Source organism: Pholcus phalangioides, unplaced genomic scaffold (assembly GCF_987345545.1).
Source record: "Pholcus phalangioides strain wild (caught in Gottingen) unplaced genomic scaffold, Ppha-v1.0 ptg000003l_1, whole genome shotgun sequence".
Classification (NCBI taxonomy): Eukaryota; Metazoa; Arthropoda; class Arachnida; order Araneae; family Pholcidae; genus Pholcus; species Pholcus phalangioides.
In genome coordinates, this window is record NW_028301596.1 from 3,167,920 (window position 1) to 3,190,991 (window position 23,072).

General features: G+C 37.6%; 1 protein-coding gene and 1 non-coding gene across 3 annotated transcripts in view; both read right to left on the reverse strand.

The window, feature by feature from the left end:
• Positions 1–21,742, reverse strand: part of LOC149087902 (adipokinetic hormone/corazonin-related peptide receptor variant I-like) — a 73,800-nt gene extending 52,058 nt beyond the window's left edge. For both annotated transcript variants that reach the window (XM_089242480.1, XM_089242470.1), the window contains exon 1: positions 20,351–21,742. In XM_089242480.1, the coding sequence (XP_089098606.1) occupies positions 20,351–20,881 (531 nt within the window). In that variant the 5' untranslated portion in view covers positions 20,882–21,742. The remainder of the gene's footprint in view (positions 1–20,350) is intronic.
• On the reverse strand, positions 11,664–11,737 carry TRNAI-GAU (transfer RNA isoleucine (anticodon GAU)). Its single transcript has one exon. It is a non-coding gene; the product is annotated as a tRNA-Ile (tRNA).
• Positions 21,743–23,072: the final 1,330 nt, after the last annotated feature.

A 23,072-nucleotide genomic window follows, 5' to 3' on the forward strand; every position in this document is an offset into this window, starting at 1 on the left:
TGGAATCCCCATTACAGCCCCGAGTGCAGCAGCTTCCTCAAATCCATCCACTTCACGGGTTTCCCTTCTCACGTCGATGCTCAGGAAAAACCTGAGGAATTTCTCACGCTCAAAAACATCAATAACTCATAACTTATTTATACAAGAGTTTGAGCGCTTCCGAGCTTATTGCTTCGTGGTTTTTGATTAGAGAACGTGGAAAATTTTTGATTTCAACAGCTTTTCCTGGCGGAAAGTTCGCGCGCGCGTCCCCCCCCCCCCCCGAGAGGATTCCTGTCATATGCAGAGAGAGGCCGGGGCCCCATTAAGATCGCGTTGTAGATGAGATGGCGTCTCGTCGACGAGCAAATCGGGGCTCGGGGCTAAATATGATCTCGAATATTCGGGTGGGAAAATAATGGCATTATTCGAGGAATGAGATATTATATAGAAATTTTTAAAGTGTTTACGGGCAAGAGAAGTTTCCGAAAACTTTCGTGTAAATCTATCTGAAGTTTCATGGAATATTCTTTCAAGAAACATGATTTGATGATGCACGAGATATAATTTCGATAGGAAATGCACACTGTACGTCATAAGCGGATACGGGATCTTCGAACGGGAAGGGTGGTTGCCTACTCCACACTTGCGCCTATGCCATAAATTTTCTACAATTTATTTTAGTAAACAGGAGAAGGGGAAGGATCCACCTTCGATGTATCCGCCGGTGAAGTGTGTATACAAATAATAATAATATATAACGTAATCATCACTTGTTCTCAAGAGATCTTTATGATCTGCCCATAGTGTGTTAGTAGACATGAGTGCCCGAACCCAGACCTGCACAGTCAGAAGCTAGCTACCTAACCACTGGACTGCCGCCTGGCAGTTCAGTGGTTAGGGAGTCTAAGTTGAAAATATTAAAAAACTCCGATAATAAAAAAAACAATCTTGCTCAGATTTCGGTCTATTTTTCTGTGGTCTTATGTTGCGATCTCCATGACATATGCTCAGATCGAGATAGACCATCTGGAGAAAACTTGTAGAGCAGTTTTCCATCATTGAAACGACTAGTTATCGCGATTTGAGTGCTTTTCCGGGAGGTCCACGACTGAAAGTGTCTGGGAACCACTGCGCGCTCCGAGTAGTTCAAAAGAGCGAGTAAATGGGTCGCAAATTGTGGAAAAGTTAGGGGCCATTCAAGTATTACGTAAGCAGATTTTTAGCCATTTTTGACCCTTTCCCCCTTGTCAGCAAAAGTCAGCAAAACACTGACCTCCCTCCCCCCCGTCAGCGAAATTTCGTCAGCAGCTTAGAATATTTCATATCTTCAAAAAGGGGTGGTTGATTACGTAAGCAAATTTCAAACCCCCCCCCCCTTGTCATCAAAAGTCAGCAAATCCGAAACCCCCCGATGCTGACGTAATACTTGAATGACCCCTTATGTGCGAAAAAAATTCTTCAATGCTTTTTTACCTATATGTTATAAGTATAGTATATTACGGAACACTTGATGATAATGATGATAAGAGAGTGCTCTCTCTTTTCTCTCCCTCTCTCTCTGCAGAATGGAGAATTCAAAGAAACTTATTTATCCGAAGAGTATTTGTCCGGAAAAAAGTGTCCCTACTACCGTCTCAACATCATAATAACCCCAGTGAAAATTAAAGAGCATCTCTTAATTTTGTTTAGGCGCCATCTTTTAATTTACGTATTTATTGTCATAAACCATTGTGCAACATCTTATCGCGGAAGCTCTAACTGACAAGGAGGGGTCTGGTAGAGCTCCTGACCGGGGGTCCAAGAGGATTGTCGGACCCATATTTACGGAATTTTGAAATTACTAGTTACAACGTTAAAAGATAGCGCTGCACTCTTAAAATTAAAATATGGTATTTCAAGAATCCTGGGTGCGACGATTGCACGAAACCGTCGATGTTGCGAAATATCGAGGTGTTTCGAAAATATATCGTATATTTATTTTCTCTAAACGGCGGCTCCGTCTGTTGTGAAAATGCTTAACTAAATTTGAAAATCTGTCTGATGGGAAATTAAAATTTGGTTTTCTCCTGGCAGCAAAGAGTGCATTTCTATCCCTTCCCGTGTTCTTCAGTGTTTCGTTTCTTATTAGTTTTCCTCGCAATTTCGGGACGCCTTGTATATTATGGCAGCTCATGATATTGGAATCAATATGAGGAAAGCGGAATGAGTGTTGAAGCATTTCTTTCAGAATGTCGCCGATGTAGACCTGGCATTTACAAAGAGAGAAAAATAATTATTTTCCTTCGCAAATGGAAACGTTCAAGTCGAAGAATGGCTCTATTCGGCAAGTCTGGCCTGAAACTATTCTAGATGATTAACATTTCCTGATTTTGGTGAATATCAAAATTCTCTTTTCTTAAATGAAAAAGAGTTAACCCCTCTTCACGTACAAGCTTTTGGCAACAAATTTGGAGGATCTCTAGTTGACGAATTGGCGATGAATCTGATAACCTTGTCCTAACCTAACCACACCTTAGAAAAAGGGAAAAGGAAATTGAAGGAAATTATAAAAAATAAATAAAAAAGGAAAAACAGTATGATAGGTAAGCAGATAGGAGAGTATACAGTAGATTTCTCTCTTCATTCTCACCCTACGTCTTCTCTTTCACTCTTGTATGTATGCATTACTGCCAAAGCCCGAAGTACCTCAACTGCATGAAGTGGAAGGAGATCCCTGGCCAAAGTGCGAGGTGCTGATATAAGACGCTCCTGTAGACGCTAAATAGATTTTTTTTTCATCGCCAATGTGTCATACTTGGCTATATATAGTGGCTGTATAGGAGTAGCTGCATGTGACGAGAGAACAAAAGAGAAATTTGAGATAAAAATTTATTTGTATAATAATCTAGCCATATAGTTTTTTTCCATCAAATTTTGAAGAAAAAAATGATTATCGCATAGTGACTGTGTAGCTTTATGGGTTGCTATAGCTAACGTAGACATAATTACCCCGAAAAAATGCTCCAACTTGGTGATGACCCGGATTTTTTCTTTTTTTATCAGACTTTGGTGATCGATCTCTGGTCACTTCGATATGTTTCTGGCCAACGCACGAAATTCGGACGTTGGCCGGGTCAATTTACAACAAAACTGGCGAATGCGCGAACTGGCCAATTTCGGGCTTTGATAGTAACATCATCATCATCATCAACAGCAACAACCATTTTCAATCCACTGCTGGACGAAAGTCTCCTCTAAATTTTCCCATTCTGCTCTGTCTGATGCTCTAGCCAACCAGTTGGCTCCAGCCACTTTCCTGATCTCATCAATCCATCTTGTTTGGGGACGCCTTATCTGACGTTTAACACCACGGGGGTACCTTTCTAGAATACTTGTGGTCCATCTGTTGTCCTGTCTTCTTGCAATATGTCCAGCCCATTTCCATTTCAAACGTTTAATTCTTTCAATGATATCATACACCTTTGTGTGGTTCCTTATCCAAGTGATTCGTTTTCTGTCTCTCCTTGTGATGCCTAGCATACATCTTTCCATGTTCCTTTCTTTTGTCTGTAGCCTTTGTATCGTCTTGCTTGTGAGTGCCATGTTTCAGCTCCATAAGTTAGTGCTAGTAGCACATACACTGGTTAAAAACTTTTTTTTTCAGGCATAATGGCATCTGACTCCTCAGAATTACGCAGTTTTTGCCAAAAGAGCTCCAGCCAATCTTGATCCTTCTGTTTATTTCATTAATGATTCCGTTGTCCATGGTAATTTCTTGTTCCAGGTACACATAGCTTTCTAATTCTTTTATCTCTGTGTTGTTGAGCAAGATTGTCCTCTTCAACGCAAAGGGGATGAGCATAACTTTAGTCTTTTGCAGATTCATTTTCCAGCCCACCTCAATACTTGCCTTCGCCAGTTCGTGTACCATTTCTTCTAGTTCGTCTGGATTACTGCTGATAACAACAATGTCGTCTGCAATACGCAAATGGTTGAGAAATTATCCATTTATTTTAATTCCTATTTTACCCCAATCCAGTTTTCTGAATACCTCTTCTAAAACAGCGGTGAAGAATTTTGGTGAGATCGTATCACCCTGTCTGACTCCTCTTCCAAGTTTAATCTTTGCTTTTCCTTTATCCAAACGAATCGTTGCAGTTGTTTTGTCATATATTTTCTTGATGATATTGTGTGTGATGTAAATCTCCTCTACCCCAATTATATCTAGAGTTTTAACAACAGCAGATGTGAAGACAGAGTCAAACGCTTTCTCAAAATCAATGAAGGCCATACACAATGGTAATTCGTATTCCTTATGTCTCTCTATAAGTTCCCTGATTGTTTGGATGTGATCCATTGTGCTGAATCCACTTCGAAATCCTGCCTGTTCTTTTGGCTGAGCTTCGTCGAATTTGGATTCAAGCCCATATGTCAGCACTTTGGTGACGATTTTATAAATTACCGATGGGAGACTGATTGGTCGATAGTTCTTGATATACCCCTTTTCACCCTTTTCGTAAAGAAGAACCATCATTGCGTTATTCCAATCTTCAGACACATCCGATTCTGTGAGACACTTCGTAAACAAAGCACCTAGCATACTGGCAAATTCTTCTCCTGCTTCTTTAATAATGTCTATTGAAATCCTATCTTCACCTGGGCATTACATTTCCCTTTTTTCATACATCTTATAGCCTTGTGGACTTCCTCTTTCAGCACAGGTGCTACTTGTACAAATTCAGCTCCATTTTCTTTTCTTCCCGCTTCCTTTCCTTTGTTCCGATCCTGTTCTTCATGTTTGTATAGAGTATTATAAAATTCCTCAACAATACTAATGATTTCATTTCCAGCTTTTGTGATGGTTCCATCTTTTCTTTTTAGTGCAAACATTTCCTTTCTCCCAACACATAATTTTCGTTTTGCTGATATTAAGCTCCTATTATCTTCCGATGCTTCCTTTACAATATTGCAATTAAACTTCCCGACATCTTCTGTAATCCGCTTTCGTCCTGTCTTAAAAAGTTCTGCATTTCCCACTTGCATCTTATAACGTTCTGAAGTAACACACACACACACATATAAATATAAATATATATATATATATGTGTGTGTGTGTGTGTTACTGCAGAACTTTATAAGATGCAAGTGGATATATACAAGGAAGAAGCATTATGGTGATGAAGAGAGAGGAAAGAAAACACCGAGAATTGAACATCGAATTTATTCCATTGGCGTTTGGACGAAATATTTCGTCCGTGATCATAAAAGGGGCTAATGCATCACCTACTAGAGATAGAAGTCCACCACACGCTGCTCGAAACGACAACAAGTATTCCATTTCCCTATAAATATTCGTGGGAAAAAAAATCCGCTGCTCATGCAAGTATCATCGTTGTACGGAAAAGAAGCAACCGGGCTCGGAATTGGCCCGATTTCTATGCCCCGCATCCAATCACCATGCGGTATTTGTGAGCCAACCAGGAAGATTCTACGCCAAACAATGAAGAAACGGGATAGGATGCTGTGGTTCAAAATGTGGCAAACTTACCAGGTAATGTCAATGACGTGACTGATGAACTTGGCAACCCATATGGACCCCTTCTATCTGTAGGAGGTGCTGGTTAATGTCGATCGCACGCGATTCATATTTTATCATTTGATATCCAAAAACATAAAATACTCATCAAAACAGGTTTCTGTGATCTAGTCCTTATTATATCCAAAATAACGTAGACTATTTAATTATTTTTAATGTCAAGCAATGCTTATTTTCAACATTTCAAGCCGGAATATATCAAATCCAAACGGGTTCGGGAAATAAATCAAACGCTTTAAAATTTCAATATCTACGAAAGGTGTTAAAGTATCGTTCTGTACTCGGTCAATTTCGATTTCTATTCTTAATTTTATTCCTTCAGAAAGAATCGAAATGATCGCATTCAAATTGTTTATGTGTCACTTTTATTGCGAAATATAAATTTCCTCTCGCTTCTCTTTCCTCTCGTGTAGACTCTGAATTTATGTTTTTCATGGACTCAAGCTCGAGCGTCTCGAATCCGTTTATCGCCCCTTTAATAATTTAGCGAAAGAATCTTTGTATGAGCAATAAAATAGTAGCGAGATTAATAAAATATTCACGCATTTCGATACTCCTTAAGTTTTTATAAACTTCCTCGGAACGCTATTAAACTTACATTTTTTATGACCGTCGGATAGCGACAGTGTTGACTCGTACGTATCCCGAACTGGAATTTTATTGCCGTGAGTCATATTTACGCTTTTGTGTGTACTTATGCACCGGAAGATTTGAATATTCATTTCAATCTTGTGAGATTTTCCTCGGATACGATATCCAATTTTATTTGAGAAGGAAGCGGGAAATTATATATCTTGTACAAAATACTGGAGTTTTACTGTTATTATTATTATTACGGAAGTGTTGAATTTAAGCTTCTCTCGAAAATTCTCAGTAAATCTCGAACTGAATGGAATTTTCCGGAAAATTATCAGTTCTGGTCTGCCTGTCATGGAAACTTTGGTGTCTTTGTTTCAATTGATTTAATGGAAGAATTTTAGAGCATCGCGTAATAAATTTCAACATATTATTGAATGTTGAGACACGTGAAAAAAACTTTCTCTATGTACTGGTAAGAGAATATGTGAGTCATTAATTTAGCAGGTCAGTTTAGTATGGAATCTTTTTAGCTCCCTTGAGTGGCAATGAATAAGTGATGTATGACGTCGTATATTTTATAATGGAATTACCTTTTTAGCACAATGTAGAAAGCAGAATAATCCAACGATGTTCACTGAATATTTACGAAATTAACAGCCAGACAGCTTTTTCGAGGCTACTATACCCCAATTCGTCAGTGGATGTATGAAATGAAATCGTTTAAGCACGTGGTCGGATCGAGGCCGACGCGTGATGGGATGGCAGAGGTTACGATAGTGATGACGATGAAATTATTACGATTGAGAGACGGAATGTATCGATGGTAGAGTGGCAATACTTACACTAACCCTCTTCCTGCCACTCCATCATCGATACACTCCGTCTCACAATCGTAATCGCTTCATCATCATCACTACCTTTGATTATTATAACCGATGATTTTCCTACGTTAAAACAGCGTTTGGTTTTGTTTTGCCGATTTGATTCTTATTAGCGGTGGCTACTGTTACTGTACAGTAAAATCAGTTGAACACTAATTTATTACATTCTGGTCATAAACCGAGAATTTATCATATTCAACTACGATTATGTTCAATCTCAAGCTCGTGTTGACGAATGTGATAAATCGTCAATTAATTACTTAATTTACTGAACATAACTATGGTGCAGGATGGTGATTCCGAATGGTAAAGTTGGTTTTGTTAACACATGTTGGTATGCGTGAAGAAAGCCAACGTTGCAAGACTGATAAAATTTTAATTTTCACACTTATTTTGATTTACCTTAATTTTTATTGTAAAATATGCGTAGCGCATGTATCGTGTACGAATAAAAATAATAATTGGTTTAATAAAGAGAAAGAAGACAGAAAAGTTATGAATTTTTCCATATTTATCAGGCGTTCCAACAGCATTTGGGTATGATGCATAATCGCCGGTAAAAGTGATAAATGTAGCGGAATTTAATCAAACTATCTTTATATCGATACAATTGGTGATTATGTATAACCGACACTGTATCACTTTTGCACACACGCACGCACAGTAGCATACGCATTTTAACATTAAAATGTATAGGAACCAATTCTGTGATGTTTGGTCAGAACACGATAAATCCAAAATCACATTTTTGAAATATTTTCATTGTCGTTTAAAAATAAGAAATAAAGCATACACACAAATACAAATGAAAATATCTTACATGAGCATGTTATTAAGCCGTACGCACTTATTTGTGCATTTATCTCATTTCTAATTGGTTATAATTAGTAAGACTTTCTACTAGATCAAAAACCATTTTTGTAGGCATCATGTTCTGACCAAACACCACAGAATTGCGACCGAAGTCAAACATCGAATAAATATGAAAGTCGTATAAACGAGGTTAAACTGTATATCGTACCTCACCATTAAACTCCCCGTTAGCGGACAGAATATTTGGTCTCACAGGTGTCCATTATCCCGTTATCGAGTGGTTCTATTGTACTGGAACTATTTCACCTCAAAGAATTTCCAAAATAGAAAATCTAACATTCTATTTTCTCACTAAATATTCAGTTTTTAACACTCGATGGAATTATAGTAATTATCTCAAACGCAATTGTGTTATGATTTTTTTTAACATGCAATGCTTAATTTTTGAGACAATATAAAATATTAATCGATCGATTTAGGTTCAATATTGTTGGATAAAACATTTTCCGCTTAGTAGAAATATTTGTCACTTCTTTTATATCAAACAAAATTCTATTTATTTCACTGAATCTATATTCAAACGTGTGGCCATTAGCGCGTCGTTGAAAGATAATGCGTTCCCCCTTCCTCGATGGCATTCAATGAGATATCCACGTCCTCAATCACCCTAAGAATCGCCCTTAACGAGAAGAGGCCGTTCATAACGTTCGTTTTTCATATCACCGGTTAATTAAAAGCGAAAAACTGTCGAGATCATTAACGGTTTCACACATAACGGGTCCTGTCTATAAACTTAATTAATTTTTCCAAATTTTTAAACGTTGTAGAAGTAAGGGTATTTTTTCAAAGTGTTTCTCGATCACTTCAATAGGATTTAATATACGGGGCTGTTGAAAAGATAATGGCGCATTTTAAAAATTTATTTAAAAAAAAAATCAATTATTTGGCTTGAAAATGCGCAATTTGCACTAAAGTACATGTTGTTGCATGGACTTTTTTTTGGCAAATCATAAAATCATAAAAAAATTCGAAATTTCACTCACAGATGGTGCTGTAAAAACTTTTATTTTATTTATTTATTTTTACAAATACAAATATAAGTTACACAAAGACAACGACACAAAACACACATATATTACATGTACTATGTAGCCCCATGGGACTGTATGGTCGTTCCAGCAGGCCCATATGATTTTTTTTATGCGATTTTCTTCTTCACAGCAACAGCTGTTTTCTTCATTACATGTATTTTAGTATATAATTAATATGCATTGGTGCAATAATTTATTTCAAAGTACTGCATTGATATCTGTATTTTTGATCATACTAAAGACATTGTCATATGTATTTTTATTACTATTTTTGTAATTATGTACTAGAGTAGATGAAATTAATTATTATATTGGTGCGGTGTAAAAAAAACCTTTTTGAAATGATGTGTTTTGTTACTTTTAGGCACTTGATAAATATTTCTCTATACCTATTATTTGTTCTATTTTCATTTTTTACTAACCATTCTTCGTTTTTGATGATAAATTTATAAATTACGCACATGTAATTCATGTAATAGGGAAGCAACATACACAGTAGAACCTCACGGTAACTTACTCACATGGGACCATACATTTTTTTTCCGTTAACGGAAATGTCAGCTAATGGGGAAGTACGATATAAAATGGAGCCTCGTTTATACGACTTGCACATTTACATTACGTTTGACTTACGTTGAATTTGAACATACGTTCACATTTACGTTACGTTTGAACCGATTGCGGTCGCAAAAAATTCCTATATATTTTAATGTTAAAATGTATATGTTAATGTGTGCGTGAAAGTCGTTCACCGTTGGTTGTGTGCATAATCACCAATCGTCTCGGTAAAAGGAAGTTTAAGTTTTACTACAGTTATCATTTTTACTGGTGATTATGCATAAAGTTCGAAAGTCTGATAGATATGGGAAAAATGCGTGTATAACCTCTCTTCTCCTCATTATACCAATTAATGATTTTTACCCGTACATGATACATATATTTTGTCATAAAAATTTAATGAAAATATGAGTGTGAAGAACATAAAACGTTCATAACATCATTGTCAGTCTTGTAATGCTGGCTTTCTTCATATGTATCAATAACAAACAAAACGAACACATTGCTATTCGAATTCACCATTCTGGATCATTGTTAATTATGTTCAGTCATTTAAGTAATTAACTCACTATTTATCATATTTTTACTAACGTGTAAGATTGGAATTAAACATAACCTAAGTTGAATATGATAAATTCTCAGTTTATGATCAAAAATTACAAAATTAGGGTTTGGAAAAAAATTGCAGTTTGCCGGATTTTACTGTCCACTATCGAGAGTGCGCGCAAACGGAGAGTGAAGTAATATTCAACGGGGCAGGGGGATGAATAAATTGTCATCTCATCTAAAGGGAGGTGTCCGTTAACGAGGATTGTCCGTAATGGGTACGTCCCAGAGTATAATTTAAAATGCGGCACACAAACAGTGTGTAATTAATACTGAGAAATCAAATTTTCTGGATGTTATGCCGAAACTAATATTTGGAAAGAAAAGTGATTTGTGTCTCCTCCGGGAATCGGTTTAAGGGAGGCTGCCATGTCTCTACTCAACGCTTCACGCTACACATGCATGTTATAAGGAATTGAAAAATGTATTGGCTAGCGCAATTGCCCTATCTGCAAGGAGGGCCCGGGTTCGATTCCCGGAAGAAAACAAATCACTTTTCTTTCCAAATATCAGTTTCGGAATGACATACAGAGAATTCAATTTCTCAGTATATTTCGGGCCGAAAAAATATCATTTCTTAGTATATAATTAATGTTTATTACAAATGTGGCGTATCATAGAACTACCGCAGTTTACTATACTGCACTCTTTCGAATTATGGCTTCATCTAATTGGGCTACCGGCAATATTTTTAGATTGCATATACCATTGTATTTAGCAATTAGCTGCAGATGAGAGTACCAGCAGAATTTTTACCTTTAAAAAATAAATTGCGACAATGTTGGCAGTATTATACGGCGAATGTGTTCTAAAGTACATGGAAGGGCCTGTATAACCGCCTCCCTTCCATTTCACCTATCTAGGTATATTGGTTCCTAATTTGATCATTTTTGTCGCACCACGATCATTTTCTGCACACGAGGGCTAATTAGACAGGGACCTACAATTTATTGCCGATTCCGAACGGTAGGCTTGTTTTTTATACTCATCGAGGGATTGGTGCTCTAACCCCTTGATGGAGGACACTCTGCGGTAGAAATTTTTTCCTGCGGTCCTGTCGCCGTTTTTTTTTTGTCGTACCCCTGTGTCAGGAAAGTTTTCTGACAAGGAAGAACCGGGTATCGAACTCGCGGTACCTCTTAACATCTTTTGGTACTTTAGGTGAGCAACTTATCGGCCTGGGCTACCACGCCCTATTGGTTCTTATATTTGTTGTTAAAGAAAGATAACGGAAAAAACTTTCGCGGAGAGTAAGAACACATGGTAGATTCAGGGAAGGTCGAGAAATTTCTAACCTTTTGGTTCATTCTTACTTGAGTTATGCCTAGGTTCACACAGACCCCAACTGTCTTTCTAGTGTTAAGCCCACAGACGGCTAATGAGGGCAGGGACTCGGCTGAACTTATTCTAATCTGGCCTAGTCTATGGTATGGCAAGTATTTTAGTGCGAACCACTCTTACACGTGTTAATCGGTTGAATTTTCATCAATGAACTTTGACGGATATAAGCAATTTATCAAGGAAACATTTTATTTTCTGCATATTATGCTGAGGTGAACTCGGAAAGGAAAGTCATATTGTCTCCGCCGGGACTCGAACCCACGCCCTCTTGCATATCGGGCAAGCATGCTACCATCTACACCACTGGAGACACACGACCCTCCCTTCCTTATTCCACGCACTGTGGCGTGAGGCACTTAAGTAGAGACACTAGTAGCCTCTCTTAACTTCAGGAAGTGAGGGTCGTGTCTCCAGTGGTGTAGATGGTTGCGTGCTTACTCGGTATGCAAGAGGGCCTGGGTTTGAGAGTCCCGGCGGAGACAAGATGACTTTTCTCTCCGAGTTCACCTCAGCATAATATCCAGAAAATGAATGTTTCTTTGATATCTGGGGCTGAGAAAAAGCCATCTATCTCTCAATTTGATCTGCTTTGAATGCATAATCATATACAGTCGGATCCCGTTATAACGAACTCCAAGAGACCGGAGAAATCACTTTGTTAAAACAAAATATTGTTATAAAGGGATTCGGATTCTTTGCATTCTTCCTATGCAAACCTATCTCGGGATTAGAAAAGTGCTCGTTAAAACAACATTTTCGCTATAGTGGTATTCAACTGTATTATAAATAATCCAATGATATCTCTTACAGAAGTTTTATTCCTGTTTTTATCATGGAGTTCAGGAACTGTAAATATTGTACTGAAATTTTTATTGACATTTTTTTATGTCAATATTTGTTCCATTTGTAATGAAATAATTTCACTTCGACTAATTTCGAAAAAGATAAACGAACGGCACGTAAACAAATATCCAATTTGTAACGCCTGATGGTACTACAATTTTCATCTCATATACAACATCCAAAGTCTTAGTTTTTAAAAAAATGAATCGATAATTTAGATAAATATCGTCGACGCTCTTAATTATGCAAATTACTGTATACTTCCGATTTTTTCTTATCAATTTTCACAATATGTCACGGACTTCTTGCTCCCTCCGTGTTTTTGCTTCATATTATTTCTGAAAGCTTTCCATATCTCAATTATTAAATTGAGTTTTATTGCAAGAAATTCAAATCTGGTATTTCATTTTTTTGCAATAAAATGTGAATATTTTTTTATCGTGAAATATTTAATGGGATTTTTTCGAAAAAAAATAATGTTTTCGATCCGCGGTTTTCAAAAATTGCTGAAAATCTGCTTACGTAATACTTGAATGGCCTCTTAGGGGCCGTTCAAGTGTTACGTCATCATCGATGGGGGGAAGGGGGGTTTCCGATTTGCTGACTGTTGATGACAAGGGGTAAGGTGGGGTTTGGATAATGCTTACGTCATCAACCACCTTTTATGAAAATATGAGTTGAGATTCAGAGGGGCAGAGCTGATGACGAAATTTTGCTGACAAGGGGGGTTGGAGGGGGTCAAAAATGGCTAAAAATTTGCTTACGTAATACTTGAACGGCCCCTTATGAGCGTTTTTTAAATTGGAATGATACCTCTACGATGGACGGTTAATGGGATAAAAGCCGCATTAGCACTTACAGGACATTCTGTATAGATATTTGCACTTTAGCCTACTCAGTTCCGAAGATAAATCCCAATTTTAAATTTTCAACGTTTATTCTGAAGTGTCGACGAGTACGGTAGAAATATTACCGAACATGTACAAAATCTAGAACTAATTTTGAAGTGTCTGAGAGCATTCCATTTACCTATGTGGCATTATTTCAAAGTGCAGAGTCTAGTGCCTCCCACAGGTGACGCCAGGACTGAGGAGAATAAATGCTGAAAGATAAAGGATGTGTGGTATAAAATGAACGTCCTAATGCAAGCGTCCTGTAATGTGAGCTTCACGGCAATAACAGCCTTGATGCTAAGAAGGTGCATCACCAGGGTATTAAGTTGCTGAATTCAATTATCGAACTTCAATACGGATTTGGAAAAGCAAATCTCATTTTTCCTTCCCACGTGTGTTAATGAAATGGGAATTCTGAGTGAAGATGCATTTTGATATTTATTGGAATTCAAAGAAAACATCTGCGCTCGAACAGAAATTATTTCTGATGAAAACATAAACCGGCTTGATAGAAGAATTCCATTAATTTAATTGCACTCGAAGAGAATTTGTATCTTCAACACAGTAATAACAATCACCGTAAAATAAAAGATATTTATAGAGGTTATTGGTTCCTTTTGTGATTTTGCTGAATAAATGATGGGGCTTTGAAAAAAAAATGGAAGAAATATTGATAATAAATTAGTTATATTCATATTGTTTACTGTTTGAAAATAATCTTGCTTTTAGATACAGGGTTATTCAAAATAATATGTACCGTATTCTAAAAGACTGTAATAAATTCATTTTGAAACAGATACTTACCAGAACGGGTTTAAAAGGAAGCACGACTGAAATATTATTTTTTTATGACGTTATAAGTGTTCGATATGAGTTCCACGAGTCACGCGGACAACGTCCATTCGATAAACTAGTTCTTCCCATACTCGTTTCAGCAGATCTGGTGTTACAAAGTTCAAAGCATTGCATGTGCGTATTCGTAGGTCCTCCAAGTTGCGTGGCAGTGGTGGCATGTACACTTTGTCTTTCACAAAGCCCCACAAGAACAAGTCACGTGGAGTAATGTCCGGTGACGGGGAGGGGGGATGGGGTGCAAGGAAACATCCCTTTGTCGTTCTTTCCGGCGCGGATACAATCCAACGATTAGGAATCGCATCGTTGAGGAATTCACGCACTTCCAGCTTTCAGTGTGGAGGCGCACCATCCGGCTGAAAGACGAAATTATTCGAGTCTTCCTACAATTGCGGGAAAAGCCAGATCTGTAACATATCAAGATATGTGTTGCTATTCACTGTCTTTTCCAGGAAAAAGAAAGGGTCCATACAATTTGGTCTCCGAAATTACACAAAACACATTCACTTTAGCCGAATCTCGTTCATGCTCCACGATAAAGTGAGGGTTTTCTGTCCCCCGAGATTCTCACATTGTGCCGGTTAACATTCCCGCTAATATGAAACGTTGCCCCGTCACTGAATACGCGAGGCTTTAAAAAGAAACCATTTCTCATCTTCACATTTGTCCCGCATGTTCAGGCAAAAAATCCATTCGTTGGTCCTTGTTGTCTCTAGGAAATAAAGCTTGAGTCATCTGCAATCTGTAAGGTTTAATTTGCAATCCTTTTCTCAAAACGCGCCACACCGTTGTTTGCGGAAGTTCCAGTTCATAACTCTATTCGTTAGTTGATTTCTTTAAGCTGCGTAGAAACGTCGTTCTTATCTTTTCCACATTACCGGTACTAAAGCAGGGTTTTCCTAGGAGTAGGTATTTTTGCACGGCGTGTGAGCCGAATTGGGTTGCACGTCGGCAGAAACGTGTTACATAATCACGCTACGCGTTTGTGTTTTCCTAGGTTGGCGCATCCGATTAGGGCAGCTATATATATATGGATATGGATCTGGCATCAGCTACTTTGTGTCATCTGCATGCTCTGGTTTGAAGGGAAGGGAAAGAAAAACACAACAAAAATGAAGAAAGGATCGGTGAAACGCGCGGCGCACGACGATTTTGACTCCACCAGACGCAGTCTGCCAATCACGCCCGATGTAAAGCGCTGTCGGGATCCGCATTGCGCTCTGAAGGAAAACAGTCATGCTGATTTTCTTATTGGCGTGTCACGCTGAGTGATTGCGCGCGGCACAGAAAAACCCTGCTTAACACGTGGCCTCCCTGTGGTTTTGCCTTTACAAAGACAGCCTGTTTGTTCAAATTGGTGATGCTACTTTCGAATGCTTTTGTGCTAGTCGGACTATCCTTTCCAAATCGTGTGCGAAAATCACGTTGGACCAAAATTACACATTCCGATTTCGCATACTGCAAGACGCAAAACGCCTTCACTTCCCAAGACGCTATTTTTCGTTGTAGCGATCGCAGCGCCACCACACAATCCGTACTCGATACAGGTTGCGGAGAAAAAATATTTAGTAGTCTTTTTAAACCCGTTCTGGTATGTAACTGTTTCAAAATTTATTACTGTCTTGTAAAATACCGTACAACAATTTTGAATAACCCGATACAGTAAAACCCCTATTAACGGACACCCCCGAGATGCGATCACCCTTCTTACATGGTCAAATGATAATTTCCTTTGTATAATATAATTATGAATTTCAAATTCCTGATTAAAACGGTCACCCCTCCTTTACAGGACAAATTATTTTGTTTGTCCGGGCTCCGCAAAAGAGAGGTTTTACTGTAATACTTTTGGATAATTATTTGATAATTATTTTTTTTCCTTTCGATCGCGACTCAAGATTCTTAAAAAAGAGTCTATATTATTATAATTCATTACTACATTATCTTCTGACATGAAATTTAATTTTATTAATTTCCTTGGCTTTTTTTTCATATGAATTTTTGATTGCCTTTATTTGCGTCTGTAATGTCGCTTAAACACTGTAAAATACTGTTACGACCTATGGATGATAGATGGCGCGACTTTCTTTTACGTCAGTGATGGAGGGATTGGCAGCGGCAATGGAGGTGGTGATATCGTCTTTCATCGCTGTGCTCGTTGACTGAATCTTCTCTTTCATGCCTGATTTCCTCTGGCCTATCACAGACATCAGTTGATTTATCCGTTTTCGCATTTCATTCATGTCCGTTCTTCTCGTTTTCATGCAAGTCTTGAATTATCCCACTTCTGACACTAAATTCTTCCGGATAATTTTTCACAAGACTTCGAAATTGCAAAACAAGAAGCGGTTCGACGGACAAACACATATTTATTCACAGAACAGCAATTTACACGTATTGACAAGCTAATCAGAGAGCAAACAACTTTCTCGCAAAAGTTCAATCACAAAACTGACTTTTCATCCAGTCTCTCCCTTTTTTCAATGCTCGTTGTGGTCCCTTATATAGATTCGGAAAACTTTCCAGTGGTTCCTGGAAAAGGCGCCACTGTCTGGAGGGGGGATCTTCGGGGAATGTTCTCCGCCAATCGGATTTCTTTGAGATAAACTGAAACCAGTATCAACTGCCGTTGACAACAGAAGATTGCGATATTTTTAAAGACCCTCTAAAAAAACAAAATCGCGCCATCTATCATTCATAGGTCGTAACAATACCTATAAAATGACGTGGAACCGATTGGGGATTGGCAAATCAATCGCCAATTCTTTTCTCGTGGTCATTAGTTGAAATTTCCAAGAGACAATCATTTTATTTTGTGCAATTAATGTATTTTTTATGTTAATGAGATTGAGTGTGTATGAGGATGAGGACTTCGCATATTATTATCGTGTCATAAATTATGATTCTATTTCCTGATATTACTTCTTCTATTTCATATACCATAACCCCTTTAAAATCACGAACAAAATATTTCGTCCAATGGAATAAATTCAATATCCAGTTCTCTGTGTTTTATTTCCTTTCTACCCTCATCATCATGATGCTTCTTTGTTTATTTTTCCCCTATTAACCGAAAATGTTTTTTCCCTTTTCGTTTTTTCTTTTCCTTCATTTAGGGATTTTTCCCCCGCATATAATGCATCTTTCTATGATAAGTACAAATACAAATACCACGCCACAACAGGCAAATTGCCCAACGAGGTGGCTGATTTAAGAACATCATGGATCCCCGAGCCCTGAGCCATTTTTTGGAGGCCCTACCTACTACTGCTACACCACACATGCACCCCGCCCACACCCCTCCCCCCGCGGAACCTCCAACGAATCGGTACATGCGGGAATGTGCGTGTACGTGTAGTGAAACCTGACGTGAAGTTTTTTGTTTCTCTGTAATGCTTGTTATGTGTAGTGCTGCCATCTGCCACCAGTTTTTCTAAGTATGAATGAAGTGTTATGATTGAATGATTTATCGTTGTAGGACTGTTGCTCTCTGTGGCGAGACTTTTTAACGGGGAGATCGGCTCGCATTTGCGCCTTGAAGTTGGGAACCACAGAAAACCAACTTCAGCCGACCACCACTGTGGGGTTCGAACCCGGATCCTCGCATCGCGAGTCCGTCACTATAACCACTCGAACTATATACACCACTGCTACTATATACATGCAAGAGCGAAAGAGAACACCTAGGGTGAGGGGTAAGAAGAGAAATCTACTGAATACTCTCTTACCTACTTATCTATTATATACTGTTTTTCTTTCATATTTTTCCTGTTCAAACAATTTCTCTGTGTTTTTTTCCCTCTCTCCTCAGCATCGCGAAGCTTTGTAGTAAATATTCCTGTCTATACCCTTGTTAATATATGTATGCATATTTCTAGTATATGTATGTAAGAGCGAAAGCGAACATCTAGGGCAGAGGAATTCAACCTTTTTTCCTGTTCGCGAGCACTGCCTTTATCATAATAACCACATAAGAGCACTCTTTTCGGCAAGCTCGACATAAGAATAATAATGCATGAAATTATGATTTCGATCCCAGAACGCGATTTCTACAACGTATTTAATTGGAACGTTGATCGAGTGCTCGCGAGCACGAAATCGTACACGAATATCGAGCACACTGGGGGAATCAGGGACCACCGTTGTGCTCGCGAGCAACTGGTTGAAGATGTCTGATCTAGGGTGGGGGTTAAGTGAGAATAAACAAATACCAACCATAAAAACAATAAAGAAATATCTTATCTACTTATCTCATATATATATTCGCTCTCCCTTTATCTTTCCCAATCTTCTTTCTTCTAATGTGAGGTTACGTTAGGACATGGTTACCAGATTTATCGCCGATTCGCCAAATAGAAATCATCCAAATTTGTTTGCCAAAAGCTTGTACGTGGAGTGGTGAGGGAACTGGTTTGTAACAGATTTTGCACTGATCATCGGTCTCACTGAACAGAACTCGAAAATGTTTCTTAAATCATTACTCTTTGAAGTAAAATTAGTTCCATTAAGAAGTTCGTTTAAAAAAAAAACCATTAAATAGTTTCATAATTTTATTTCACTAACCCTCTCATAACATTTGTTTCTAATTCGTTCGTTTAAATAAAATATTGACTCATGCTACAACGCTATTGAAATATGCAACGTTTAAAACTGTTTTAAGGGCATACTCAGACGAGGGTCACAGGGAAGCATAACGCTTAATTATGTCTAAATAATTACCATGAAGGATAAAAATACCGTCGTCATACAGGTCCAAGGGCGAGTGGCAGGATTGAATTTCTTCTATGTTACATTTAATATTTTAGACAATATCTAAATGACATCAATTTTTCACATATCCAATCAAAAATATTAGGATGAATGTTAGTGTATATGCATGAAACAAAGTTGAATAAATAACTTAGTAATATTTTTTAAGGTTTTCATTGAGATCATGGTTTAATGATTTAAATTATATTCAATTTTATTATACAATTAATATAAAAATGTACAATTACCGTATTTTAACGTGTATAAGGAACACCCGAATTTACGGGACGTTCAAATCATGAAAATGACAAAATGTTCTTGTATTACACACAAAAAATAGCGAAATTTGCATGAAAATATTCTTTGCCACCCGCATTAGAATATGTTTGTTAACAATATGTTTGTTTGGTTCCCAACTTCAAGGCGCAAATGCGAGCCGATCTCCCCGTTAAAAAGTCTCGCCACAGAGAGCAACAGTCCTACAACGATAAATCATTCAATCATAACACTTCACTAATAGTTAGAAAAACTGGGGGCAGATGACAGTACTACACATAACAAGCATTACACAGAAACAAACTTTACGTCAGGTTGCACTACACGTACACGCACATTCCCGCATGTACCGATTCGCTGGGGGGTTCCGCGGGGGGGGGGGTGCATGTGTGATGTAGCAGTAGTAGGTAGGGCCTCCAAAAAATGGCTCGGGGATCCATGATGTTCTTAAGTCAGCCACCTCGTTGGGCAATTTGCCTGTTGTGGCGTTGTATTTGTATTGTATTGTATTGTATTGTATTGTATAGCTATTTTCCTACCGCGATTTTAGAATTGAAAAAAATTATGGTTGTTTACGGCAAATAATAACTCCATTTTCTAATTTTCTCTGTGTTTGTTTTCCGTCACAAAATGATATTCAAAACGTGACCCAAATTCCATTCAATTTACTCCCAATTTTACACAATTGTTTGTTATGACCTATTTGAGTCAACTAAGCATCCATGTCTAAATTAATAAATATTTACCGCTTAAAATATGAATAAATTGCTAAAATGGCCACAGAAATTGTCGTTTGATACATCTTTTTTTTTATCATACTACCGTTTGAAACATCCTAAAATTCATGCTTATCAATTTTTTCGTGTATCTTTAGTAGCATGATAGAAAATATGGATTTATTTCATGAAAATACGAAACGCAGGGTACAAATATAGCTTATTTCAGTTTTACAATCGTTTTTCAATAAATTATTCATTAAACAGAAAAAATTTCTAAATAATTTGATTATAAAATTATTTATAAAATATATTATGATAAGAAGTATGTATATTGTGTGCGTTTACACCATTTAAAAACATTAGCTGGAAACATTGAAGAAATATAATCTTCATTTAGAACGCTCTTTGTCCTCTACAAATTTGGAAGAAAAAGTTGAAAATTCGTACATTTGATACTATCTATGTATAAGAAACCCCTTCGTATTTTTGGAACCCTATTTTGGGCAGAAAGGTGTCCTCCATACACGTTGAAATACGATAATTTCCCTGAAAAATAAAATAAGTTTCTTTTGACAGAGATATAAAAGCTCACCTGAGGTATACTGCACAAAAGACTGATAGCCCAAGCAAACGACAGCATCACTTTTCCCCTACGTTGGGCGTCATTCACTTTAAGCGGGTGTAATATCGCAAAGTACCTGTCCAAACTGATACACACCAACACCGTGGACGACAGGTAAGGACCGAAAGCTCTTAGAAACAGCATGATCTTACACGCGGCGTTACCCGCTATCCACTCCACGGTAATCCTCCAACATATCTCCAGCGGGATCATCACGAAAGTCACTATCAAGTCCGCTATAGCCAGGTGAGTGATCATCAAGTTGACCCTGGATTTCCGGTGACGGTTCTTGAGCAAAGTCGCAAACACGGGCACATTTCCAGCCGCTGCTAAGATGAACAACAAGCTGTAAAGTGCAACTTCTCTGATCGAATCCTCGTTGAACGTCAGGTAATACGGCAACGCGTAATCATCGGATAAGCTATCGTTATCCGATTGGTTCAACAACAACAGCAGGTTCAATGTCAAATTCACCGAATCGATTCCTTCTATTTCATCCATATGCCCGAATTACAATTCATATTATGCAATGAACGAGTCTTTTTAGAATGACGAAGACATTATTGTATAATATCCGAGTTACGACAACGATTATCCCAGTATAATACATCGATATCACATGTGAAGAGTTTCCATCTAACGATTAATATATTCATTTTGTGAACACTTATCGCAGTAAAATCAATTACAGATATGAGATTGTGATCCTTGAGACGGCATGGATAAACATCGTTTGAAGTAAATTGATGAGATTATACATCAATTTTTTAAGACAAAGTTATATTCTGGAGAGATGAATTACGAACTTTCCAGATCGATCGTTATTTTTTAATGTCATAATCATCGCGAAAATTCATCCATCACTTACCTCAACATCATCGATATTTTCATAATATCTGCACATAATTAGTAGTTTCGTGACAATATTACTAATTCACATATAACTATTTGTTCGTTGGTTTCTTAAATAATTCCAGATGGAGAACTAGCAAATTAATTTTAGTAAGGATTTTGATGCATTCAAGAACTTTCACAAATTTGAGCAGAACAAAAGCAGGATAAAAATCGTTAATTTCTTCGCAGGAGAAACTTCAAAGTATTCCGGTTTCCTATCTAGTTTTCAATGGTAGAAATTTACCTTTCAAAGCGAAACTTTAGAAACTTCAGTAAAGTTTCACAAAAGCCAACCACAGTGGAAACTTTTAATTTTCAACCACGAATGAAACACTGATTTATGAATGGGAATATTTCATGGCAAATCATTGGAGAAATTTTATATAAAATTTGCTGTTTTTCGCTTCGTATACTAATTATTCATTCATCTTTCGCTGAACAGGACAACTTTCACATGGTGTCCATGTGTGTGTGACTGCAACTGATTTTCCATGAGAACTAAAGCCAGCACTGGCGGGCAAAACTCATTGCTCGGCATGTCAGTTCCAGCCACAAGATGGCGTTTTCGAATCGAAGAACTCCGCTGATTACAGTGTATTCCCACACCCAATGCACACCTTCTACTGGCGTTTTCTGCTCCTGGAACAGGAAAAAGTTCTCAGGAGCCGAAAAAGAGGTTTTTCTTTTCTTTATCCTACAGGAAAAGGTGGTGGGGGGGGGAACCTTCATGCATTTTTGCTTTTTCAAGATTTTTGGGACATTTCGGGATACTTTTCCTTTCCTCGGTTGACATTGTGACGGATCGATCAGAACGTGAAAGAAACCAGATCCGAAATATCTAGTTTCTTCCCTTATTTTATAGCGACACGTAACGTCAAGAATGATATTTTAAAATAATTCATAACTCTGAATTTTACAACATCATTTTGCAACAACAAAATCGATGTTTCTTAGTTAATTAATTCTGACCCTGAAAAATATGTTACGCACTTGTGTAATGTATAATAATGAAAATTAATTAATTAATTTCCCTTTTAAACTTTTCTATAGAATGTTATACATGAATATAATGTATTTCGCCCACACACACAAAAATATTTAAAACACATTCACCAAGAATGAAATGATTTGATGATGATGACGCAAAGCATCAGAAGCCAATTGCTGACTTAAATTAGTTCATTCACAGAATGTAACACATAGCAGGACCGCAAATAGATGCTCTGTCACCCGGGGCAAGCGAGCATTTTGACGCCCCCTTGTAATGTTGAAGGAGAGGCTTCGGAATGTGAAATTTGCGCCCCCTCAGGTCTGCACCCGTGGCACGAGACCTGTCTGCTCCTTCCTAGTTGCGGCCCTGACTACTAGATAAAGAGGGAACTTTATCTCCATGTTTTTATGAAAGGATAATTGTTTTGCAACTTATTGTGTAGGAGGTACATGTTCGGTTAAGTAGTAGTAGTAACTTATTGTAACGGGGGGGGGGGGGCGGATAAATTCAAAGTGGTACCGAAGTCATCCAAGTCACCCCTTCAGGTGGGATGACTTGAGTACACTACTCTATTACTTTGATATTTCGCTATTCGAAGCGTATGTTCCCGTATGATCCCACTGGAAATCATTAAAGTAAAGAAATCATGTAAGTAAAAAAACTACAAATACGTAGATGCTGTTTTTTATTGCAAATATGAATGCAGTGAATTATTCTTTTATGCCTATAATGTAAATTTGCCTTGTCGAAGATGCCTGTTTTGGTGTTAAATCTTTAAATGTGGTGTTAATCTCTTGAAATACAGTT